Raw genomic sequence first — 26,778 nt, 5'->3', positions numbered from 1 at the left:
AAGAGCCCAGCAGAATGCGTGGATGCAGACAACGGCAGAGTCCAGGACAGCACAAAATGAACATGAGGACAGATGGCTGGAGCAACAGGACAGGTGGCGGCAGCATGATGAAAGGAGGCAGGATGCAATGCTGAGGCTACTGGAGGATCACACTGATATGCTCCGGCGTATGGTTGAGGTGCAGGAAAGGCACAGACTGCCGCTGCAGCCCCTGTATAACCAACCACCCTCCTCCCCAAGTTCCATATCCTCCTCACCCAGATGCCCAAGAACGTGGGGGGGAAGGCCTTCCAGGCACCCAACCACTCCACCCCAGAGGACTACCCAAGCAACAGAAGGCTGGCATTCAATAAGTTTTGAAGTGCAGTGTGGCCTTGTCCTTCCCTCCTCCCCCACACCACGTGGTGCTTCCCTCCCAGACTACCTTGGCAGTTATCCTCCCATTTGTGTGATGAATTAATAAAGAATGCATGAATTTGAAACAATGACTTTATTGCCTCTGCAAGCGGTGATTGAACAGGGGCAAGGGAGGGCGGATGGCTTACAGGGAAGTAGAGTGAACCAAGGGGGCGGGTTTTCATCAAGGAGAAACAAACAGAACTGTCACACCATAGCCTAGTCAGCCATGACACTGGTTTTCAAAGCTTCTCTGATGCTCAGCGTGCCCTCCTGTGCTCTTCTAACCGCCCTGGTGTCTGGCTGTGTGTAATCAGCAGCCAGGAGATTTGCCTCAACTTCCCACCTCACCATAAACGTCTCCCCCTTACTCTCACAAATATTGTGGAGCGCACAGCAAGCAGTAATAACAGTGGGAATATTGGTTTCACTGAGGTCTAACCAAGTCAGTAAACTGCGCCAGCGCACTTTTAAACATCCAAATGCACCTTCTACCACCATTATGCACTTGCTCAGCCTATAGTTGAACAGCTCCTGACTACTGTCCAGGGTGCCTGTGTATGGCTTCATGAGCCATGGCATTAAGGGGTAGGTTGGGTCCCCAAGGATAACTATAGGCATCACAACGGTTATTTTCTGTTCTGGAAAGTAAGTCCCTTGCTGCAGCTGTTCATACAGACCAGAGTTCCTGAAGATGCGAACATCATGTACCTTTCCCGGCCATCCCACGTTGATGTTGGTGAAATGTCCCTTGTGATCCACCAGTGCTTGCAGCACCACTGAAAAGTACCCCTTGCGGTTTATGTACTGGCTGCCTTGGTGATCTGGTCCCAAGATAGGGATATGGGTTCCGTCTATCACCTCACCACGGTTAGGGAATCCCATTGCAGCAAAGCCATCCACTATAACCTGCACATTTCCCAGAGTCAGTACCCTTGATAGCAGCAGCTCAGTGATTGTGTTGGCTACTTGGATCACAGCAGCCCCCACAGTAGATTTGCCCACTCCAAATTGATTCCCGACTGACCGGTAGCTGTCTGGCATTGCAAGCTTCCAGAGGGCTATCGCCACTCACTTGTGAACTGTGAGGGCTGCTCTCATCTTGGTATTCTTGCGCTTCAGGGCGGGCGAAAGCAAGTCAAAGTTCTGTGAAAGTGCCCTTACGCATGCGAAAGTTTCGCAGCCACTGGGAATCACACCAGACCTGCAACACTATGCGGTCCCACCAGTCTGGTGGGAGTGTCCCGGGCCCAGAATCGGCGTTCCATGGCATGAGCCTGCCCCATTGCCACCAGGATGGCCAAATTGCCGGGGCCTGTGCTTTGAGAGAAGTCTGTGTCCATGTCCTCATCACTCTTGTCACCGCGCTGCAGTCGCCTCCTTACCTGCTTTTGCAGGTTCTGGTTCTGCGTATGTACTGCATGATGGTGCACGAGGTGTTTACAATGCTCATAACAGCCGCGGTGATCTGAGCGGGCTCCGTGCTTGCCATGGTATGGCGTCTGCAGGAAAGCAGAGTTGCAGGGGAAGCGGTGGTTGGATGACCAGTTTTGCAGATCTACTGCACCGTCTGCTGCCAGGACACAACAGCTGAGTGGGCTTCACGCTTGCCGTGGTGTGGCAAGACAAGAGCAGCCGAGCAGAGTTGCAGCAGATGACAACGGTCATATAGAGGACCTGCGAGACCACCAGGAGAGCAGAGTGGCAACGGAAGCGGTCGTTCGATGATGACAGTTTCCAGACCTACTGCACTGTCTGCTGAAAGCAGTATGGCGCCCGCATGGAAAAAAGGCGCGAAACGATTGTCTGCCGTTGCTTTCACGGAGGGAGGGGCGACTGATGACATGTACCCAAAACCACCCGCGACAATGTTTTTGCCCCATCAGGCATTGGGAGCTCAACCCAGAATTCCAATGGGCAGCGGAGACTGTGGGAACTGTGGGATAGCTACCCACAGTGCACTGCTCCGAAAGTCAACACTAGCCTCGGGACTGTGGACGCACTCCGCCGACTTAATGCGCTTAGTGGGGACGCACACAATCGACTGTATAAAATCGCTTTCTAAAAATTGACTTATAAATTCGACCTATTTCATAGTGTAGACATATCCTTAGTGTATGGCAAAGACTTTCAGAAAAAGGAGCCTGCATCCCTAAATCTACATTTGGACTCCTCCAGACGTGCTCTCGTTTTCAAAAGTGCTAAGCATCCAGCAGCTTTCATTGAAATCATCGGGCAGCTCGGCAGGTTTGAGAACCAGGCAGTCTTTTTCAGAGCCCAGGTGAGGCTCTAGGAGCCGTGATGGGGGGGCACTGACCAGAAGGGGGTGCATGAGGCCTGTGGACCCAATTGGCCCTTGTCCAGCGACACTGGCAGCAGGCATCACACATGGACAGGGGAGTTAAAAGGGGATGGCCCAGCTCAGTTTGGGGCTGACCAGGAAGGAGACAGAGCTCTAAGACCCACCCCGGTGAGGGAACCCTGGTTAGAGCCTGGAGTCTGGGACAGCTTGCGGATGGGACGGCTGGACCCAGGGAGACTGGTTTGAACACAGGCCCTAAACAGTGCCAAAGACTCATCGGCCAATCCTATTTTGAATTCTTATTTTTCTCTTATTTTGGGGACTTCAGTACCCGGAAGGGGTGGGACTTGAGCCTTCCTTAGCCAGCGGGCTAAAGCACGACTGCATCAGACACCACAAGAGGGGGAGACCCATACTTGGCGATCCAATGGCCAGGTAAGTTGGGCCACAAAGGGGCCTTGCACAGGCAAGTCCTGGCAAAGGACCCTAACATTCAGTTCTGGTTTGGAATTAGTTTGACCTACATTTGGCTCCATAAGCAGGCTTGGAAAGGTTCGATTTTTATCGGTAAAGGTCGATTTCACCGTACACATGCAAACCAACAACTAAATATTTTCACCAACAATAATTGAAATTTACAGATTGGCAAAGTGAGGAAAAATGCTACATAAGACTATATTAGAGTCAAACTCCAGGGATTTAGGCTTTTGAATTACGCTTGTTACAAATGGACTAGCGAACGGCTAGGAAAAACGGGTCAGCGTTGTTGATTTTAAGGATATTTACTTTCTATATTGTGACCTGTGATGTTGAAAAATTTGTGGTTGAAAGGTTTATGAAGCTTTGACTCTTTGAGTCTCAGTGTCTGCTGTCACTCAGTAATTGTTTGACAGCCCCCCACTGCCACAATTCCCAGCCACTGTAAAAATGTAAATCAATATTATTGGTTGAAATTATAGAAATCAGATTCTGCCAAGCCTATGCTCTACACACATCAGCCTCAAGCACCAAACAGAATCGCCTTCTCTCGAACCCTCACCATGTCCTTGCAGAGTTTTTAAGAGTGAGGTAGGGCAGTCAAGTCAGTTACCTCTAACTCTCCCACAAACTGTGTCGTTCTTTGCCTGGAGCCCAGTACCACTTAGAAATGGGTGAAATTCTCTCTCTGCCTTTGAAAGCCATCAAAGGAATTGCTTCCACTCTGATCCTGCCAGCCAGCCACCCCGCTCATCCACGTACTTGAATTCCCCCTGCGCATCTGATGTTTGCTCCTCACTGACCCCCAGGAGCCCCATGGGACTCTCTGGATTTTCATTTCCCAAATTGGAAGAGAAGCAGAAGCAGTCGGTCTCCAGGTGCACTGCCCTGTCCCTCGAACACAGCACCTCTGTCCTTCCCCAGAAACTAGGTTTTAACATCCTTTAGGAGAGCCCAGCAGACACTCTGCATTTACTTGCTGCCCCTGTTCTGGAACTGGTCATGTCTCTCTGGGATGTCTGGTCTCAGTAACTTATTTGGGCAATACTCTCCTTTTCACTGCATTGGTAGCTGATATCACATCTTCACTTCCACTGCCCTAACCCCAGTGCACTAAACACTTATAATTCAGATCTTCCCCAAGTTAAGATACTGTTCCATAAAACAAACACCCACTGTGCTGGATCTACTTGGAGCAGGTCAGTAGCGGGCATGTGGTGGATCGTGGGAACAGGTCAACAGAAGCATGTGTTGGATCTGGTGGAAGTGGGTCACTTCTTCCAGCTGGGGAAGACACTGGCAGGAGGGCACTTGCATGTTGGGAAGGGTGGGGCTCTGAGTGGCCCTGGAAGGAGGGTGGTGTTAGGGGTAGTTGGCAGAGCACACATTGGAGGCCCCCAGGTGTGAAGGCGCACAGAGACTTGGCAGCTGAATCACTTGTGGCACTTGCCTCAGCTGTGGGGCATCTGGCACACTAGCAGGGGTGGTGCCAGGACAAAAGCTGGCCCGGACATCCATAATGGGCAGCAGTGACACTTGATTACACTAGGATGTCGCACTGGAAGGATGTTAAGGTGGCACGGAGAAGTACTCAATAAAAAAGCAGAGAAGTGCAACAGTTAAGGTCAACCAGACACCCTTAACTCTGCCCGCTCCTGTATCATCATTGTGATACAGTACAATTACAGCACTGCACTCTGGCCATGAGCCTCCAGTGCTGCTCAGGAGTGCAAAGAGGGCCTGTGAGTTCCCCCAGTCCAGGGCTAGCCCACTGTTTCTCAAACAATACAATAGAAAACCCCAACTGTGCAAATATCCAGGCACAAGTTAAAGCACCTGAATAGGTCCACTTGAGTCAATGGAAGTACTCACTCGCTTAGAGCTGAGCCTGTGTGTAATAGGGTGGTCTGCCTCTTTAAGGGCTGGCGCCCTGGGATCCCCCCACCCTCAGCCCTGTTTGGGGATGGAGCAAACAGGGAGTGGGGTGAGCAGACCCAGCTGGGAAGTGGGCAGGAGATTCCTTGTCCTGTCCAGGCCTGAGCACTGCAGGAGGGATGCTGGCAGGCCCTGGAGTAGGAAGGAAGACAACAGGGGAAAAGCCACTGAAGCCTGCTTTGGCTGGCGGAATAGCTTTGTTTTGGTGTGCTGCGGGGTTTGTGCCTAAAGAATAAAACTGTGTCCTTCAGGAAGGGCCGGGCCAGCTTTGGGGCCTGTCGTTGGTCTTCCCTGAGCTGGGGAGCCAGGCCAGCAGCATGCCATGTGTGGAAGTGTTTGCGAGACCGGGGTGAAAGGGTGGAGGTAAATGGACGTGGATGCAGAGAGCAGCCTTCCTGAGAGGGAACAGCTAGAGAACAGCTAATTGAAGGGCAGATTTAGAACTTGATCCCACCCCCCTTGAAGTCAGTGGCAAAGCTCCCACGGGCTTCGCAGGGAGCAGGAGCAGGTCCTCGGACGGATTCAATATTCCAGCCAATTTTTACTACCAACTTCCACTTGCTGTGTAGCAGACTGTTGAAGTACCAGCTCCCACCATAATAGGTTATCATGGCATGCAAGACTGCAGTGTAACACAGCGGTGCAAAGGCAGAGACAATTCTAGACACTCTCAGAATGCCTTGGCCAAGAGCTGTGATTCCAAGCCCGCAGCAGCCAGAAGGCCAGATACTCACCCCGAGCGTGGAAAACTCCCACTTTGTATGCGTCTGACACGGAAACGTGAAGAACCAGCTTGTGGTCATCAAAGATTGCATCAGGGCCTTGAGTTCTCAAGATCATACAGGACATGTCCTGAAGGTCTGAGGGTAAGAGGAGACCAAAAGAGAAAAGAGTGGGGCTTATTCAAGCAGCTGCTTTCAGATTTGGATCATCACGTCTCTGGAACCTAACGTTCAGCTACTGCCTATCAGCCTAGCCCCACCAATGTCACTGGATGTAGGCCAATGTACACCGGGGGAGGATCTGGTCCATAGTGCATGTGATCCCTCTACAGAAACTCAGGTAACGCTATGTCTGATAGGACCACTGTATATATATCTCAATTGTATCAAGAAGGGATGGGGAAACCACTTTTGGGCTGGTCCTAAAGGAGGAAGATGCAGCTCATTATGAAGCTATGAGGTTAGAGCATCGGAACATGGGACCCCTGTGCTTTGTCCACCCTATCGGTTTCCATTGTGTTCCTTTTTTCAGGTGTGGGTTAGGGAAGACTGTAAGCTCTATTGTCAATCCAGGTGTCTCTTGTTTAGCATTGGAGACTCAAAGATGACCCTCCAAAAATCAAAACTAAAAGTGGTTGGGTACCCAAGAGAGAGAAGGAGATATATGCCCCCTTGGCTATTCCATTCAACAGGCTTATTTCCAAGAGACTTGCACCTTAAGGTTAGTAGTATCACAATGTAAAATAAACCCCCTGGATATCTTGAACATGTTCTTCCATAAGAGGCACCCAACATCTAGACTTCCCGAGAAAGTAGACCAGCTATGGTTTGAAAATTGGCCTAAGCTGGAGCTGTCTCACTGCCCGACCAGTAGTCCGGCAGTCACATGGCTCAGTTAGAGGGTTACACTTCTAATACAGCCACTTGGCAAACATTTTTGCAGATCTTATGGTATCACTGAGATCCCTTGGATGTGCCTGGAGCCGTGTTCGGAATAAGTGAGACATCCTGATAAGCGGCGGTTATAGTGGACGATCTGGGCATTTTCCAGAGTACATGTTTTACAGCTCTACTGGTAGCAATTCATGGATGGGGGCCATGAAAATCCAGGCCCAGCTCTGATGAGTGGAGCCCATGAACCGCTCCTTGGGTTAGTGCCCAGTGTTCATACTCTCACTACTCCCTTTTATATAGGTGTAGTTTCTTCTTAGGACTCAGCTAACATCTTGCATTCTGGCCTGACCTGGCTGGAATTTCAGACATTCTGCATCATCTGATTAATGCCCATTCCAAAAGCAGTGATCCATTCCCAGTCAGTACCTGCATACGATCGCACACAGAAATCCATGTTGTCCATATCCGAGGACTTTGGGTCATCCCTATCACAGTTCACTAGCAGGATAGCTCCTTGCCCATCTGGGCCCCACGTCCACTCTCTCTGCAGAGGCAAGACACAGACAGGCTTGGTACGGAAACGAGGAACAAGACCAGAGAGCTGGAACCCAATTCTTTTCACTACTACAGTAATAAAAGCCGAGAGGACAGGCATGTGACATAGCTGCTTCCTATTGCACTAGCCCCTATGGAAAGTGTTTTCCTCCCAGCTGTTCTCCATGTTACTCATTCCCAACTCAGAAATATATGAGCTTCCAGGTTCCAGCCACTCACACACATACACTGTTGTAAGGCAAGTGGTGTGGTTTGAGCATAGGACTGGGAGCCAGGGTCCTACTGATACAGCTGGGTGGAGGACTGTCTTCCCATCCCAGGAACATTTCTGAGAGATCAACAAATTTTGTGTCAATTGAAACACTTCAGTCATTTAGAAACATTTTGGTTACTATTTTTACTATAATTAGCTTGAATTTCTACATGAAACCCAGAAAACAAAACATGTTTTTATCTTGGAAATGTCAAAACCAAAGATTAACAATTTCCAAACTTCTCAGAGTTTTTTCCAAGTCAAAAAATTTGTCAAAACTGACCCTTTCCTGTGAAAAGTTTCTGTTTTGATGAACTGACATTTTCCAACAAAAAAAAATAAAATCACTTAGGGCTTGTCTACACAGGGACACTCAGGAAAATTAATCCAAATTAACTAAAGGTGTGAATTTTAAATCAATTAGTTAAATGTATTAAACCCCTTTGTGGAAGCTCTTCTCCAGAATTAAAGTAGCCTTAATTCAGTTTAAATAATTTCCAAAGTGAATTAATAAATTGAATTAAAGCCACTTTAATTCTGAATGAGCATGTTCACACAGGGGTTTAATGCCATTTAACTAATCCACTTGAACTTCACACCTTTAATTAATTCAGATTAATTTTCCTGAGCATCCCCATGTAGACAAACCCTTAATTAATGCTACTGTAGCTGGTGCTCTAGGCTGCAGACCACAGTACTAGATAAACCATGTCTCCTTTACACTTGATACTCTGCTGGGGAGCTCTGGGATGTTCAGCTCAGGATTTACTCAGCCTACTGGTCTCCCTTATTCCTTGGGTACAAAGATGAATCATTCTTACCATATCTGTTGTTTTCCTCTTCACCGCCCCACTGCGAGTTGTATCCGCATCCAGGGAGATGTCTGCAATGGCACAAGAGAAGAAGAGAACCCATCAGGCTGGAGGGCTCTGAGAATCAATGAACTGGACTCGACCATGTTCTAGCCAAGCTTGGGATCTTCAGTACCAAAAGCGGAGATAGAGGGGGATCCTTCGGTGGGTATGTGCCATTATAGGCTTCTTTAAAAGTGTGCAGCCCCCATAGCCTCAGGGCAAGACAAGGCCTGGACTGAACTGAACACAGCTCAATGGGGAGAGGAGTGAGCTACAAGGGAACCGGTCTCCATTACATGGGGCTCAGATCAGCTAGCCTGTCCCTCTAAGCAGGGCTGCTTGAAAATTTTCCATCAAAACTGTCTTTGACTAAATGAAAGTATTCATGAAAAGCATTTGCTTTCCACAGAACATTTTGATTTTTTTTTAGTTGAAAAACAGAACACCCAAAAACTGAAATATTTTGAAACTGTGGGAATGCTGCCATGGTGCCTTATTGGAGTTGTAGTCCAAGTGCCTCTTATCCCCATGATCCCCTGTGGTCCAGTCTCCTGGCTGAACTACATCTCCCAGGATGCACCATTGCCAGCGCCAGCCATAGTGCACCAGCCAAGGGGGAGACAGTGGTGCTTCTTGGGAGATGTAGTTTAACTGGGGATCCTAGCCTACAGAAGAGAATGGGAGCATAAGGCACCCAAACTATAACTCCCATGAGTCACTGTTGCAGCATTTCCAAATAGAAATATTTTGGCTTTTGAATTTCTCCTGAAAAATTGAAATTTCTGTGCCCCTCTTCCACCTTCCCCCACCGATATTTTTGCCAGTGTACCCAGAAGCCAACCTAGAAAACGTGTCCTCCCACCCTCCTACCCAGTGAAGGGAGCGGCATTTTGGGGCTGAGTTTATTGAACAGGTGGATTCTTCGGTTCTACTTACCAACACAGGTAAGGTAGAGCATGGCTGTGTGCATAGGAGGCCCCCCATCTTGCCCATAGTATGAAATCCTAACCTGCAAAGACACCACGATCAGCACGACTATTTTCAGGACACCATCGCCTGTAGCAAAGCTAAGAGTAAAACAGATACTGCCTGGGGACATAATGCTGCCACGGATGAGACCAGAGTGCGAGTCTTGCACGTGGTCTTCCGCTCTCTACGCTGGGAGCAACTGGGAGTGCTGTGCAGATGACTCCTTCATTAAAATTCATTAGTTTAAGACAAAGAGGATAGTCATGTGGCTTGGGACCTGGGCCAGGACTCAGGAGTTCTGGGCTCAATTTGTGGCTCTGTGCCGTCAGGCAAGTCCCTTATTCTCTCTATGTCCCTGTTCCCCATCTGTGAAATGAGGATTATACTATCCCACTGTCTGTCTTCTCCATTTAGACCAGGGGTTTTCAACCTGTGGTCCACGGACCCTTGGGGGTCGGCAGACGATGTCTAAGATTTCCAAAGGGGTCCGCACCTCCATTCAACATTTTTGAGGGGTCTTCAAATGAAAAAAAAGTTTGAAAACCACTAATTTAGGCAGCTCTTCTGGGCAGGGACGGCCTCTCACTGTGTTTGTACAGCACCTAGGACAAGGCGGCCTGTGGGTGCTACTGTAATACAAACCCTAATGCAGATTAGAGTCGTATTGCTCCCTCATGGAAATGCACAATAGGATAAGGAGTCTAAATAATAAACAACCCATCAGCAAGTAAAACCAAAGCAACAGGTCCCGGCTGCTGAAATGAAGCGGTTTTACAACTGGGCTGTTCTCTCAGTCTGTGAGGTGACAAAAGCCCCAAATGGGAACGCATCGCCCAGGGATTCATGGGATACCCCGCTCATTCTAATGCCCAGGACGTGGGCACCCTTAGCAAGCAGACATCTCACCAGCCAAGGCACAGTGTCTGTTGTCCAACTTCAAACACCCTTTTGCCTGGTCCAAGTCCCAAGTAACAGCTCTTTGCTCCTGCGCTTGTGGAAGTTTGACATCGTTTTTTCCAAGGGTGCTTCTCCCCCTCCATGACCAGCTCACCTTGTTATCATTGACAGCATTGCTTGGCGCCTTCATAGTCACCACCACCTCCACCCCGGCATCCAGGGGCCATCTGGGCACGCACGTTGGTACCTTGGCAACCTCAGGGTTGTGGACAATATAGATGTCAACACCAGGGGTGCCACGGACATCGAACGACGTGGCATCCTTCGGGGCTGATCTGAGGCAGAGGAGCACATTCAGTTACTGTTGCAGCTGGAAATCCTGTCTGCTCCCGACTTCAGCTCCGTAAAGACGCCACAGAGCCAGACAGTGGTCATGTGACCGCTCCTGTTCTAAGGTGAGGGGATTCCTGTGGGTGAGGTAAGTGGCACCCATGGAAGCTTATGACGTAAACTGCGGGAGTCCTGTACTCCATGATGGAGAAGACCTGCTGTAGGTGAGCAGATTTCATTCAGTATTTTGGGGTGGGCAGGTACAGCTGAGATCTGGTGTCAAAAGCTGCACAAAGGAAACTGATTACAGCAGCAGTTCTCAACCAGGGGCACATGTACCCTTGGGCGTACACAGAAATCTTCCAAGGGTACAACTCATCTAGATGTTTGCCTAGTTTTACAACAGACAACATAAAAAGCACTGGTGAAGTCAATGCAAATTTCATACCACGATTTGTTTATACTGTTCGATATACCATACACTGAAATGTGAATACAATATTTATATTCCAATTGGTTTATTTTATAATTATATGGTTAAAAATGAGAAAATCAGCAACTCTTCCGTAATCGTGTAGCTGGGACACTTTTGTATTTTGATGTCTGATTTTATCAGCAAGTAGTTTTTAAGTGAAGTGAAACTTTAGGGGTACGCAAGACAAATCAGACTCCTAAAAGGGGTACAGTAGTCAGGAAAGGTTGAGAGCCACTGGTTTACAGTGCACAAGTAGTCTTACTAGGCCTACAAAACCCTGAGACTATGCTACATATCCATGAGAACCATTAACTATTTACACATATTCACTCATGTAATATTTCCTCAATTTAGATCAAGTTTTTGACACACAACTGGGTGCGGGGGAATGGGTGGTATCATAGAATCTCAGGGTTGGAAGGGACCTCAGGAGGTCATCTAGTCCAAACCCCTGCTCAAAGCAGGACCAATCCCCAATGAAATCACCCCAGCCAGGGCTTTGTCAAGCCTGACCTTAAAAACCTCTAAGGAAGGAGATTCCACCACCTCCCTAGGTAACGCATTCCAGTGCTTCACCACCCTCCTAGTGAAAATGTTTTTCCTAATATCCAACCTAAACTTCCCACACTGCAACTTGAGACCATTACTCCTTCTGTCATCTGCTCCCACTGAGAACAGTCTAGATCCATCATCTTTGGAACCCCCTTTCAGGTAGTTGAAAGCAGCTATCAAATCCCCCCTCATTCTTCTCTTCCGCAGACTAAACAATCCCAGTTCCCTCAGCCTCTCCTCATAAATCATGTGCTCCAGCCCCCTAATTGTTTTTGTTGCTCTCCGCTGGACTCTTTCCAATTTTTCCACATCCTTCTTGTAATGTGGGGTCCAAAACTGGACACAGTACTCCTGATGAGGCCTCACCAGTGTCAAATAGAGGGGAACGATCATGTCCCTCCATCTGCTGGCAATGCCCCTACTTATACACCCCAAAATGCCATTGGCCTTCTTTGCAACAAGGGCACACTGTTGACTCATATCCAGCTTCTCGTCCACTGTAACCCCTAGGTCCTTTTCTGCAGAACTGCTGCTGAGCCATTCGGTTCCTAGTCTGTAGCGGCGCATGAGATTCTTCTGCCCTAAGTGCAGGACTCTGCACTTGTCCTTGTTGAACTTCATCAGATTTCTTTTGGCCCAATCCTCTAATTTGTCTAGGTCCCTCTGTATCCTATCCCTACCCTCCAGTGTATCTACCTCTCCTCTGAGTTTAGTGTCATCTGCAAATTTGCTGAGGGTGCAATCCATGCCATCCTCCAGATCATTAATGAAGATATTGAACAAAACCGGCCCGAGGACCGACCCTTAGGGCACGCCGCTTGATACCAGCTGCCAACTAGACATGGAGCCATTGATCACTACCCGTTGAGCCCAACAATCTAGCCAGCTTTCTATCCACCTTATAGTCCATTCATCCAGCCCATACTTCTTTAACTTACTGGCAAGAATACTGTGGGAGACCGTGTCAAAAGCTTTGCTAAAGCTTTAGGTAGGGATCAGCCAGTTCATTTACACCCGAAGAAAAATACTTGGAGACTTTACCAATCATCTCTGTGACAGACGTGGCAATTTCAAAGCTTATGCTCTAATAAATTGGTTAGTCTCTAAGGTGCCACAAGTCCTCCTTTTCTTCTTACTGAATTAAGTTTGTGTGTTTGGGGTCTATTGCATTCAATGTATTTTTACGTGTGGTTTATGTATTATTGTGGGTTGGGATTGTATGTAGCCTCTCCGTAGAAGGCAGAGGGGGCTTGAATCCTGGGAAGTGTTATGAACTTCAAAGTACTGTAATGAACAACGTGCCAGATACCAATGGGCTCTGGGGACAAATAGTGTCAAGTGGTTTGCCTGGGGAATCTCTACAGGGAGTTGAATGCAAATTCCTACCTCTGGTTATGCAAAAACCCAGCCTTTGGAAGTTGTGTCCTGAGAAGGAGATCATTGTCTGGTGATTGCCTGTTCTTGGAATCTCAAGGTCAAGGGCCCAAGCTGTATAAAGGAAAGATTAACACTATGTCTCCACTACATCATTTGCAGCAGCGCAAGCTGCACTGATGGTAATGCTTCTGGTGAAGACACTCTAAGCAGACAAGAGAGAGCTCTACCATTGGCTTCATAACTCCTGCCTTCACATGAGGTGGTAGCTATGTCAGCAGGAGAAGCTCTCCAACTGCCATGGCGCTGTCTACACTGACGCTTAGTCGGTGTAACTTACGTCACTCAGGAGCATTTATTATTCACACCCCTGAGCGATGTAAGTTGCACCAAAGTGATTTGTAGTGTGGACATAGCCTGAGCTATTCATGGTGGTGTTAATTCTGAGCTAAGGCTGTTATGAACTTGTAACCACCCCATGTGGTGGAGTTTGAAGGACTGCCTCCTACCAGAGCCCCTGCCGGAGTTGGGGGGTGATCTTTGGTAGGCTTATTAGCACATTTGCAGGATCTTTATTATCTTAATAGGTTTTCTCTGTAATGCTTTCACCTTAAAAATAAAGGTGCTTACTTATACCCGCCGGATCGGTGGGCAGCGATCGATCCAGCAGGGGTCGATTTATTGCGTCTAGTCTACCCGCAATAAATCGACTCCCGAGTGCTCTCCCTTCGACTCCTGTACTCCAGAACCACGAGAGGATCAGGCAGAGTTGATGGGGGAGCAGCAGCAGTCAACTCACCACGGTGAAGACACCACGGTAAGTCGATCTAAGTACGTCAACTTCAACTACGTTATTCACATAGCTGAAGTTGTGTAACTTTGATCGATTTCGCCCCCCCCCCCCCCCCGCAGTGCAGACCAGGGCTAAGAGAAAGCGAAGTGCAGACGCTGGCCCATTTAAAGCAATCTGGCTTGCTGGGGATATCATGGTATAGACAGGGAACTCTGCAGCCTGGAAAAAGCCCAATTAGGAGGAAGAGAGACACTGGTCTCTACCCAAGAAAGATGATGGCTGAGGAGCCAGGAGTGGGTGCCCTCGAGGGACCTCAAAGGGGGATTAGAGGTGCAGTTGCCCTAACTTTTGACAAGTTCATTCCCCATTTCTCTGGGTACAGTTGTGGCAGGTTATAGGAATAGACTTTGGTAATACCACATTGGAGAGTGGTACTAAATCTTCCTATAAACCCGCTACTCCCACCGATACCTTTCCTTGTGGTTGGAATTAGCAATGCTTTCTTATGCTCTGTAAATGCCTTATTCCATGTGGTGGTTTCCTGAGCAGGGTTAGAGGACTGGGGTGTGTAAGGGTGCGTGTAGGAATACATGGGTCTTTATCAATCTAAGGGATTTCTATGGCTGACATCACCATCTGGTAAGCATCTCAGACTTTAATGTACAGATGTGGAACTGAGGCACAGAGAGATTAAGGGTCTCAGAGACACTGAGGCTTAGGGAGACCAAAAAGTGCCTAAGTGGTTTAGGAGCCTAAGTCTCATTAAAAATCACCAGGACCTAGGAATAAATCTGAGACAAATATCTCCCAGTAAAGCTGGGACAAATAGTTATTTGAGGAAAAATTAAGATTTGGTCAACTGGAAAGCATTGACAAATTTGACATGACTAGCTTGAGCCATTCACAAAGTGGCCAGACAAGGTGAAGGAGGCGGTAATGGTGGTAGGAGATTGCTCAGTGATTAGGGCACTCACCTAGGACGTGGGAGACCCACATTCCAAATCCCTGCTCTGGAACAAGCCTGCAATGAACTTTTTCAATTCAAGGAAAAATCTGAAACATTTCAGATGCCGTTCGACTTCAACCATTTTTTTTTTCAGAACTGCCAATGCACCGAAAATCAGTTATTTGCCCAGCTCTGCATCAGAGTCTAAGAGACTTAGGCACTTTAAAAATGATCCCCTAAGTGACTTGCCCATGATTACACAGGAAGTCTGTGGCAGAGAAAGGAATTGAACCTGGGACCACAAAAAGCTTGCTGAATATTTCACATATCGTAGAATTGGAAGGGACCTCGAGAAGTCATCTAGTCCAGTCCCCTGCACTCCTGGCAGGACTAAGTATTATCTAGACCATCCCTGACTGGTGTTTGTCTGACCTGCTCTTAAAAATCTCCAATGATGGAGATTCCACAACTTCCCTAGACAATTTATTCCAGTGCTTCACCACTCTGGCAGGAAGTTTTTCCTAATGTCCAACCTAAACCGCCCTCACTGCAATTTAAGCCCGTTGCTTCTTGTCCTGTCCTCAGAGGTTAACGAGAACAATTTTTCTCCCTCCTCCTTGTAACAACCTTCTAGATACTTGAAAACTGTTATCATGTCCCCTCTCAGTTTTCTTTTCTCCAGAGTAAACAAACCCAGTTTTTTCCATCTTCCCTCTTAGGTCATGTTTTCTAGACCTTTAATCATTTTTGTTGCTCTTCTCTGGACTTTCTCCAGTTTGGTCCACATCTTTTCCTGAAATGTGGCACCCAGAACTGGACACAATATTCCAGTTGAGGCCTAATCAGCGCAGAGTAGAGTGGAGGAATTACTTCTCGTGTCTTGCTTGCAACACTCCTGCTAATACATCCCAGAATAATGTTTGCTTTTTTTTTGCAACCTTGTTAAACTGTTGACTTATATTTAGCTTGTGACCCACTATGACCCCCAGATCCCTTTCCGCAGTACTCCTTCCTACACAGTCCTTTCCCATTTTGTATGTATGCAACTGATTGTTCCTTCCTAAGTGGAGTACTTTGCATTTGTCCTTATTGAATTTCATCCTATTTACTTCAGACCATTTCTCCAGTTTGTCCAGATCATTTTGAATTTTAATCCTATCCTCCAAAGCACTTGCAACCCCTCCCAGCCTGCTATCATCTGCAAACTTTGTAAGTGTACTCTCTATGCCATTATCTAAATCATTGATAAAAAATATTGAACAGAACCAGACCCAGAACTGATCCCTGTGGGACCCCACTTGTTATGCCCTTCCAGTATGACTGTGAACCACTGATAACTACTCTCTGGGAATGATTTTCCGACCAGTTATGCACCCACCTTGTAGTAGCTCCATCTAGGTTGTATTTCTCTAGTTTGTTTATGGGAAGGTTACGCCAGACAGTATCAAAAGCCTTACTAAAGTCAAGATATACCACGTCTACTGCTTCCCCCATCCACAAGGCTTATTACCCTGTCAAAGGAAGCTATTAGGTTGGGTGTGACACTATTTGTTTTTGACAAATCCATGCTGACTATTATTTATCAACTTATTATCTTCTAGGTGTTTGCAAAATGATTGCTTAATTATTTGCTCCATTATCTTTCCAGGTACTGTAATTAAGCTGACTGGTCTGTAATTCCCTGGGTTGTCCTTATAGTGCCATCTATAAAAAAGAGAATATTTGCCCTTTCCCAGTCCTCTGGAGTCTCTCCTGTCTTCCATGACTTTTCAGAGATAATCACTAATGGCTCAGATATCTCCTCAGTCAGTTTCTTGAGTATTCTAGGATGTATTTCATCAGGCCCTGGTGACTTGAAGGCATGCCATAAAGCAGAGCACTTCTGGTTGACCGGAGACAATCCAGTCCATGCATTCAATTCAATCATTCAGACGCATGTTTTCAACCCCCTTCCTAACCAGTGACAGCAGAATGGCCCCTTGGAGCCATCAGGAGCAGAGGACACCGGTCACAATTGGGAGCCCTAGCTTGTCATTCAGCATCCACCTTTCCTGTTAACTCCCATGAGTCACGGTCTCTGTGGTTAGGGTGAGGATCCTTCCTGTGGCAGCCATGCAAACCTCTTCAAGAGAAAACATAGAATAGAATAGGAGTACTTGTGGCACTGTAGAGACTAACCAATTTATTTGAGCATAAACTTTCGTGAGCTACAGCTCACTTCATCGGATGCATACGGTGGAAAGTGTACATGATCTTTTTATATACACACAAAGCATGAAAAAATACCTCCTCCCACCCCACTCTCCTGCTGGTAATAGCTTATTTAAAGTGTTCACTCTCCTTACAATGTGTATGATAATCAAGTTGGGCCATTTCCAGCACAAATCCAGGTTTTCTCACCGCCCCCCCCATCCCCCCACACAAACCCACTCTCCTGCTGGTAATAGCTTATTTAAAGTGACCACTCTCTTTTACTCTCTTATTCTTTTACGTAGAGACTGTCCAGTTTGACCAATGTACATGGCAGAGGGGCATTGCTGGCACATGATGGCATATATCACATTGGTGGATGTGCAGGTGAACGAGCCTCTGATAGTGTGGCTGATGTTATTAGGCCCTGTCATGGTGTCCCCTGAATAGATATGTGGGCACAGTTGGCAACAGGCTTTGTTGCAAGGATAGGTTCCTGGGTTAGTGGTTCTGTTGTGTGGTATGTGGTTGCTGGTGAGTATTTGCTTCAGGTTGGGGGGCTGTCTGTAGGCAAGGACTGGCCTGTCTCCCAAGATTTGTGAGAGTGTTGGGTCATCCTTCAGGATAGGTTGTAGATCCTTAATAATGCGTTGGAGGGGTTTTAGTTGGGGGCTGAAGGTGACGGCTAGTGGCGTTCTGTTATTTTCTTTGTTAGGCCTGTCCTGTAGTAGGTGACTTCTGGGATTTGTGCTGGAAATGGCCCAACTTGATTATCATACACATTGTAAGGAGAGTGATCACTTTAGATAAGCTATTACCAGCAGGAGTGTGGGGTGGGAGGAGGTATTTTTTCATGCTTTGTGTGTATATAAAAAGATCTTCTACACTTTCCACATAAGCATCCGATGAAGTGAGCTGTAGCTCACGAAAGCTTATGCTCAAATAAATTGGTTAGTCTCTAAGGTGCCACAAGTACTCCTTTTCTTTTTTGCGAATACAGACTAACACGGCCGTTACTCTGACACCTGTCATTATAGAATAGAATAGAATATCAGGGTTGGAAGGGACCTCAGGAGATCATCTAGTCCAACCCCCTGCTCAAAACAGGACCAATCCCCAGTTTTTGCCCCAGATCCCTAAATGGCCCCCTCAAGGACTGAACTCACAAACCTGGGTTTAGCAGGCCAATGCTCAAACCACTGAGCTACCCCTCCCCCCTTTAGTCATTAGTCCTGATCATTTTGAATTAGTCACACCTGGCCAGAAGCAGACCCAGGAAACAAGCTGTTGCCAAACAGGTGGAGTTAAGATTTCCTGCTAATCAGTAAAGCAGAAAGAACAAGTTTATCCCAGCCGTCCTTCATGGATGGAGGAACCTGCCTGCTTGATGGCAGGCTCTGACTTGTGCTGCCTTTTGGCAGTGCAGGGTCAGGAAGGAGACAGGCATTCCAAAGGCAGTTCTCCCAGCACGTCCTCCTCACCTCAGCAGAAAGTGCCCCAGTCATTGGTGACCCTCTGCATGAGGTGACAATGGCCAGTAGCCCTACCTGGTTCCCAACAAACAAGGGATTAAACCCAGCTCAGCTTTCCCCTTATCTGGCGCAGAGCTGGGGGGATGCCTTGGGAAGGTCCGAATCCGTTCCCAAAGCTCATAGCCCTGAGCCGAGTCCCAACCTGAGAGGCTGTTTCCTTCACCTTTTATTATTTATGACTTGGGTTACCATAGCCCTGAAGAGCCCCAGTCACAGACCGGGACCCAGTTGCACCTGGCACTGGATAAATCCAGAACAAAAAGATGGTCTCTGCCCCCAGGGGCTTACAAACCAGCAGACGGATACAAACAGACGGGGGAGTACAAGGAAACGCTGAGACAGCACTGGTCAGCATGTTGGCAGTGGTCCCCGCACAGCAGTGGCCTAACCATTGTCCAGTTTTTTGTGGGCATCGCAGCAAAGGAGAGTTTGGAGGAGGGACTGCCTCCTTGTTATAAGGATTATCACTTGAGGAAAAGCCTGGCTGAACACAGCTACTTCATCGTGCCAATTCATGCTGCTCAATTAGGGATGGGGTGGAATCTCCACCCTTAGAGGTTTTTAAGACCCGGCTTGTCAAAGCCCTGGCTGGGATGATTTAGTTGGGGATTGGTCCTGCTTTGAGCAGGGGGTTGGACTAAATGACCTCCTGAGGTCCCTTCCAACTCTGGTATCCTATGATTAGCGAGGACGGTTGGTTCCGTGGTTGAGAACTCATGACAAACTCATGTCAGTCCACTGTTTTTCCAGCTGACACAGAGGGAACAGCCAAGTGTTAGTCACCAAGCACCGAACAAACAAGAGATCACATCACAAAAATCTGTGACCAGTATGTTGCTGCCTATGTAGATAAGGATTAGCAAAGCTTTCCCCACCGTGCAGCCCCAGCCCCAGAGACTGGGGTATTAACTGTTACGAAGACTCACAATAGGCGGGGCACAAAGATGATTAAAGACAGGAGAGCCAAGATGTGAGGTGGGTCTGTCAGGGATGTAGTCAAGTCTGGCAGGCAAGGAATGCAGCTACCACCCTTAGCCTCTACCTGTGGGTATTTTCCAGGAAGTTCCCTGTTCTTGTTTGGGACATGCTGCATCTAGCAAAGGCGCCATAGTGCAGTGTTGCCAACCCCAAGTGCTTAAAAACTAATGAGTTAGCCCCCAAAACTCATAAAAATCATGAAAGAGAAAAAATACACTGGGGATTCTTAATCTTTGATATCTGGTTTCTGAGCCATTTTCATGTCAGCATTTTCTGAACGAACCGTTTTGCCATTTTGCTTTGAAATAAACCAGGTTCTTTTGAATGGTTTTGCAATTCGTTTTGTTTTTAAAGAAGCCGGGTCCTTTTGAATTGACATTTTCTAATTGAGGTGTCACTTCAAAACCAGCATTTCAAAATGTTTCCTTCTACCCAAACAAAGTATTTTTTCAGTTGTTTTGTTTCAGCAAGAAAAACAAACCAAGAAAAGAGTTCTGTTTCAGTTTGAAACTCCAACAGCTTGCATCTGGGATTTTTCAGTTGGGTCACTGAACAGAAAAAAACAATGATTCACTCAGCTCTAATTGAGGGCATTCCACATCACCTGGTGCTTGATTTCTTCAGTTTGGCAATCCTGCCACTTGCCAGTCACACCCAGAACTGCCCCCCGTTCCCCCTTCCTGAAGGCCTGGTGGTGGCTGGTCCACCAAGCTACCGGATGCAGTTACAGAACAGTGAAGCTTCTCTCCCTTCCTCTGATTCCAAGGACAGCCTGAGCTCTAAATTTATGGTGTGCATCAGTGACACTCCAAGCCATTCTCTGAGCCAACTATAAAACTATTAGCCCATCTACTTCCCTGCTGTACAACCGTGAGATAGCACAGGGAAAAGGAAACACAAGAGCAACTCAAACACTTTGAGAAGGAGTACTGGTGGCACCTTAGAGACTAACACTTTGCCCTCTCTTCCCCTAACACAGGCAGGGCTCCCCTTCTGCATTTAAGTCCAAATAGCTGCCTGAAGGGAATTCGCATCTGCAGCATGTAACATAAAGAGCTTTGAGGAAGCCATGAGCCTGAGCAACTGGACAGCCTGTGGAGGAGATGTATTTATTTAGATGGACTATATGGGCCAAAGGCGTTAACATCATCCAGTCACTGTCCAACATTAAGCAGCATTAAACAAGGTTCGGAGTTTAGTGCACAGAGACCTCGGTCTGCTTAGTACCACGGCAAACACACTATTAGAATCACAGTAGTAGAATATCCCAGTTGGAAGGGACCTCAAGAGGTCATCTAGTCCAACCCCCTGCTCAAAGCAGGACCGATCCCTAATTTTTGTCCCCTCAATGGCCCCCTCAAGGATTGAACTCACAACCCTGGGTTTAGCAGGCCAATGCTCAAACCACTGAGCTATCCCTCCCCCCAAAATCTAATCTAATCTAATCTATGATTAGAAATCCTTTCAACCCTTTATTAAAGATATAGGAAAAGGACAGTTAAAGCATCTGAAATGTACTGTATTAAATAAACCTTTCTTTTTAACAACATCCCTTGTTCCCTTTCCTTGAGCTGGAGGGAGTTTTTAGAAGAAAAACCCCTTGTTAGACAGTCTCTCAGCTAATATCAGAAACGCTAATCGCTGTCCTTTGGGGCAAAAGAGAAGTTAGCTGAGATGGGCTGGAAGTGTTGCTGTTGTTAAAGTTTGATCCTGTTTCATCCCAGGTGGTGTTTGGAATTCAGCTGGAGCTGGTGGAGGTAGCCATGTCATCTGGGTCCCTCTCTCTGGTCCAGTCCAGTCAGGACATCTCTCAGGATCAGGATGACAAAGGTCCCAGGAGATGGTGGGGGAGGCAGGCATGATGGTGAAGCTTGCTCCACTAGCCAATTTCTCTCCCAATGTCTCTTTTCTGAAAGTCCCACAGAGGGAGTGGTGGGCGGAGTGGCCCATCCCCTCATTATCTGGTCCACCATTTAGGCCTCGTTTCCAACACACCACATTTGGTTCACTGATTTTTGGTTTCACACTTTTCTTGTTTACCAGACTTGATCCTAACACAGTCCTAAAGTTGTAGCAATCGGCCTTTTTGTTTGGACCAATCCAGTCTGTCTCCCTTTCCCCATCCCCATCTGTTGTAGGAGGTGATTGTGACATCTTATGACCTTACACTGACTTTTGACAGTTGAGCTCACTGTGAGGGTAAATAGATAGGCCCTGTGACCACAACAGAGCCAGGGGGATGCTGCTGCCAGAAGAGGGATGGAAACAGAGGGGCCAAGTAGCTCTAGGAAGAGCAGATTGAAAGTTGTTCATATGGAGGGTTGGGGAGAGAATGCAGGAAGCACACTGCTCTCCCAGCAGGGTCTTTCACAGAGTGTATGCTGCAGTCTCAGTGAAGAGGAGCCATTACGGCAGGCTTGGAGGAGACAGGAAATCAAGTGAGTGCCTGATTTTACAGAGTCTCGTTGGGATTTAAAAGTTAGTTTATGTTTCAGGCCCCAGGACTGAGATATAGAAGATCCGGCTTCCATTTCTGGCTCTGTCACCGACCCCATGTGTGGCCTTAGGCAAGTCATGTATTTCTCACTGTGTGTCACTTTCCCCAGCTGTAAAGGTAGGGGAGCATAATCCTTTGACTATTGAGACTGTAAACAATTTGGGGCAGGATTATGGTGACCGTATGTCCCGTTTTGGCCAGGACAGTCCCTTTTTTAAGCCTTGTCTGGACTTTTTTGACAATAGTGGGCATTTGTCCCATTTGCTCTTGCCGACATGATCAGTTGGCCTGAGAGAATGTGTGAGGAGAAAGCCCGGGGAGGAGTAGGCCCTGGGACTGTATCCTGAGTAGGGAAGTCTGGCAAGAGGCCAGGAGAGACGAAGCAGCTGCTAGGCGTGGAACAGGCTCCAGCAATAAGCCCTGATAAAAGGGCAGGATCTAGGCCTCCAGGGAGGGCCAGGGAGGTGCTCAGTGAAGGAAGGCATGAAAGGCCAAGCCCGAGGAGGGTGGCAGTGGGTTCAAGATTATGCTTTAATTTGGGGTCGTGAGAGCCAGGTGAGCCCACAGAGGTTGTGGGGAGAAGACCTGAGAGAGGCTGAGTAGGAAGAAGCCCAAGGAAGTAGCAGCAACGTGTAGGACTGAGCAGACCTGGGCAACTGGTTATAAGATCCCCAAGCTGGAACCTGGTGTAGTGTGAGGGCCTGCATTTCCCTACCAGCCACTGAGATGGTGACACAGGCTGAACAAGGGGACAAAGGATGACTGGAACCCCTGAGCATAGGGCGCACAAGGACCACAGGGCCCAGAATTGGGACCAGAGACCTGATATAACAACAGTGAAGTTCTGTTGGTGGGACTTTGTTACTCCAGAAGGAGTGGACGAAACTATGACATGACTGGAGGGCCCAATCGTGGGAAGAGGCAGAGGACCAGAGAGACCGTCAGCAGGGGGCACAGGATGGGGAAAAAGACACTATGCCATGCTTGGCCCCATAGAGGCCCTGTCATGGTGAGTGCATTCCCTTCAGAGGGGCCCCAGTCTCAACTGGGCCCGCTAGGGGCTACTGTAATATACATGATGGCGATGATGAAGGTCGGGGACTGGATTGTGGTCCAACAAGACTGGCTGCAGGATGAGAATGGGGAAGGAAAGCAGGAGTGGATTGGTTCCCAGAGCAGATGCATCTCAGGCCGCAATGGGGTGAACTTCCCGTACGCTGCCCTGCCAACATGCATCAGCACTGTCCTGGGGAGACCCTTCCTAAGGACAAGAGGAGACTGAGTTCAGTGACCATAGGCCATTCAGTCCCTGGCCCTTCCACTGAGAAAACGAACAAGGGTGCCAGTGTTGACAGACACCTGTCTCCTATGAACTGTGCTCAATTCAAATAGGCTACCAAACAGCCATCAGATGTGTAATGATCCCCCCACCCAAAAGGGTGTCTGTGGAGACTGAACCCCACTTCTTTAGCTCCAAGACACTGGTCTCTGCCATGTGACCTAAAGGAGTACTTCCACTATGTGGTAGCAGTAGAAGGCTTTTATCTCTATGAATCAGGCACTGGAGGAAGACAACACACTTAGCCAGCATGTTACCCATACTAACAACTTCTAATCTTCTTTGACTGGATTTGAAACAGTGACTGTCAAGCTGTCTGGAGTGGCTCCAGACAGCATGAGTGCCAACTCAGGGCAGACTGTTAAGCAGGGCACACAGCACAAATTGGGTATGAGTTCTATACTTAGATTTCACAAATCCAGTGTGAACTTCTCAGTACTCACAGACTGTCTCCTTGGGTACTCCTATCTATCTTGCCACCCAGATAAACCTACCTTTGTGATATGTGATCCCTTACACCAAAAATCACAACAATATTCAGGTTACTCCCAGTTCCAAAGGACTGATCATTTACTTCAGGTCAATTGCACCTTAGATCCTACTCCAAAGACAACACTTGTAGCCAATCCTATAATAAACTATGTGAAGATCGATTAACTAAGAAAAAGAAATGAGTTCTTTAACCTTGTAAATACGATAAACGTACACATACCAATGAGTGCCAGTCTTCGGGTTCAAAAGGGGATAGAAGCTGCTGTAAGTCTTATGTCCAAGCTCTATAAGTCCTCTAAGGCTAACCCAGGCCAAGTACTGGGGATCCCTTGCTTATGCTTAGAAATCCTTGCCCCTCAAAGTCCAAGCACCATAAAGACCCAGTTTCTTCCTGCCAGGGGTTTTTATCCCCTTCCCCCAGAGTTCAAGCTGATGGGACAATTACTTATGCACTTTCATGGGTGTAGAGAAAGCAATTCACAAAGTCTTTTGTCCTCTGATGTCTCACAATGGTTCGTGTGGTGTCGATGGGCCTTCTTTCACTGGGCAGGAGATAATGCCTCCTGGGGCAAACTGGTATTTCACACTTGGTAATGCTCCTCTCCTGACTGGGGAGGTTTCCAGTTTCAGAGCAAGCACTTAACTATTACCTTATAACTAAGGCTACATTTTAGTCACAGGTATTCTTAGTAAAAGTCACGGACAGGTCACAGGCAATAAACAAAAATTCACGGCCCGTGACCTGTCTGTGATTTTTACTAAAAATACTAGTGAATAAAACTTGGGGGAGGGTGGCCCGGCTGCTTGGGGGGGCAGAGGATGCGGGGGGTGGCCTGCAGCCCCAGCCCCCCGCTGGTGCTCGTTCAAGCTGATGGGACAATTACTCATGCACTTTCATGGGTGTGGCGCAAGCTGGCCCGGGACCCCTGCTGATGCTGGGGGGGCATGGTTGGCAGAGCCAGCAGGCTCCCTACCTGGTTCCATGCCTCTCCCGCCCCCAGCAGCAGCAGAGTTTGGATGTGGGAGGAAGTCGGGGGTTGTGGCATGGGACGGGGTGAGGGGGGCTCCCTGGAAGCGGTGACATCCCCCTTGCTCAGCTGCTAGGCAAAGAGGTGGCCAGGCAGCTCTGCGCACTGCCTGTGTGTGCAACCACCGCCCCCGCAGCTCCCATTGGCTGCGGTTCCCAGCCAATGGGAGATGCGAAGCCAGCGCTGTGGGCGGAGGCAGTGCGCAGAGCTGCCTGGCCACGCCTCCGCCTAGCAGCTGAGCGAGGGGGATGTTGTCACTTTCAGGGAGCCCCCCGGGTAAGCACAGGCCAGAGCCCGCCTCACCCCGACCGGTGCTCCAACCCCCTGCCCCCTCCCACAGCCAAACACTGCTGCTGGGGGGACGCAATGGGTCGAGACTGCCACAGCAGCTGCCGGTATGCCTGGCGCAGAGGCTGCCTGAGCTGCCCCTGAGCCAAGAGCACCAGCCGCTGCAGAAGTCATGGCAAGTCCCAGAGTCCGTGACCTCTGGGACAAACTCGCAGCCTTACTTAAGCATGGGATACAGCTGTTGTAAGTGAGATTCATGCAGGCAGCAACTTACAAGCACTTCATAAAGTCTAAACACGTTTATCATTCTAATACCTAGAACAACAACACTAAGACAGGTGAGCCACACTGGTTACCAGCGATGCATTTGTCAGTGTTCAGGTAAGGCCTAAGGGCCTTGACCTGAGTTGGCACCTGGTCTGCCAGCATCACAGTGACCAAGAAAGTATCCCATCCCTGGAGCCACCCAGCAGCAAAGAGCTGGCCTTGGAGCTCTGCATGAGGCTGGGGAGCTGGCTAGACTCTCTGTGTGCCTGCAAGTGGCAGCAAGAAGTTGCATCAGAGAGACACTCCATTATTTAACTTCTGGCTTTCTGCCAGGCAACCGATGTTGAATAATAGCTGTCAGAGGCTTTTTGTTCATCTCTGGCTGAGGTCTGGGATGCCTCAGGTCACCTGCTCCCTGATAACGAACAGTCACACCTGGAGATAAGTGTGATACAACATAGATCTTTCCTGCTTCCCCCGGGAGAGAAACTCAACTGCAGACGGGCCTTGCCCCGGGAAGCCTGGAGTTCAGCAGCAGTTGCAACATGCAACTACAAAGGTTCAGACTTCTCGGGAAGAAGAGGGAGGGACATTGCAGGATAACAGATAAAGACAGGTGGGTGTCTATAGGGAGGCGAACCTGGAGCTCTGTACTCTGATCTCACCCCACCTTCAAGTCCAATGTATTCTTTGCAACTTTACCTGATTTCCTACAGCCCTGGGTATCGAACCAGGGATAATTCCCCCTGCCTTCCCAACCCCAGGGGCTACCATAATACAAATAATAAAAGATGGCACTGCTGGAGATGCTGCGGATTCATTTATTAAGTATCTGTATTACAGTAGCATGCAGAGGCCCCCATCTGGGATCGGTGTCCCACTGTGCTAGGGGCTGTACGTACGCATAAGAAGAGACAGCCCCTCCCCTAAAGATCTTACACATACAATCTCAGGTGATGGCAAAGAGTTCCCTAGACGAAGCAGCCCTATGTACTCTACCAGCAGGAGGGACTCAAGAGTTCCCATTCTAATGCCTGACTTTGCCACTAGCCTGCTCCACTCTCTGAGCAAGTCACTTAACCATTCTGCCTCTGAACTTTCTCCTCGTCCCTTAGTGCCAGTAAATGAACTCCGTGAATTTCCTCACTCCAGACAAAATAGGGTGCTGGAGTGAGGAAGCCACATTATATCCCAGAGAGCGGGTGCAAAATTTCCCCTCCCTCGATCTCAGCCTCCACGCCACTGGTATGAGAAGCCAAGCACTCCCAGCGGAGAGCTGGGCATCACAAAGAATCTCGGAGTTCTGCAGCCAAGCCGTTCATCCCTAACAATAATGCATGCGCAAACAGTACATGTGAGGAGCATACCAAACAGAGCCTCCGCTGGGATAGATCCGCACGGCTCTACTGATTTCAGGGGCGCCGAGCCACTTTGCACCAGTGA

At 48.3% G+C, this 26,778-nt stretch overlaps 1 protein-coding gene across 1 annotated transcript in view; it reads right to left on the bottom strand.

Annotated features, from left to right (window-relative positions):
• The window catches only part of LOC140900069 (protein-arginine deiminase type-3), a 42,543-nt gene that overhangs the window by 15,287 nt on the left and 478 nt on the right, over positions 1 to 26,778 (bottom strand). The window contains exons 2-6 of the mRNA XM_073316642.2: positions 10,409 to 10,589; positions 9,325 to 9,397; positions 8,356 to 8,417; positions 7,153 to 7,270; positions 5,845 to 5,970 (exon numbers count right to left, since the gene is read on the bottom strand). Coding sequence (XP_073172743.1) covers positions 5,845 to 5,970; positions 7,153 to 7,270; positions 8,356 to 8,417; positions 9,325 to 9,397; positions 10,409 to 10,589 — 560 coding nt within the window. The remainder of the gene's footprint in view (positions 1 to 5,844; positions 5,971 to 7,152; positions 7,271 to 8,355; positions 8,418 to 9,324; positions 9,398 to 10,408; positions 10,590 to 26,778) is intronic.

The sequence above is a fragment of the Lepidochelys kempii genome, chromosome 18, assembly GCF_965140285.1.
Source record: "Lepidochelys kempii isolate rLepKem1 chromosome 18, rLepKem1.hap1, whole genome shotgun sequence".
Lineage (NCBI taxonomy): Eukaryota > Metazoa > Chordata > Testudines > Cheloniidae > Lepidochelys > Lepidochelys kempii.
The sequence above is the reverse complement of the archived record's forward strand: the minus strand, read 5'-3'. Positions and strand labels throughout refer to the sequence as shown.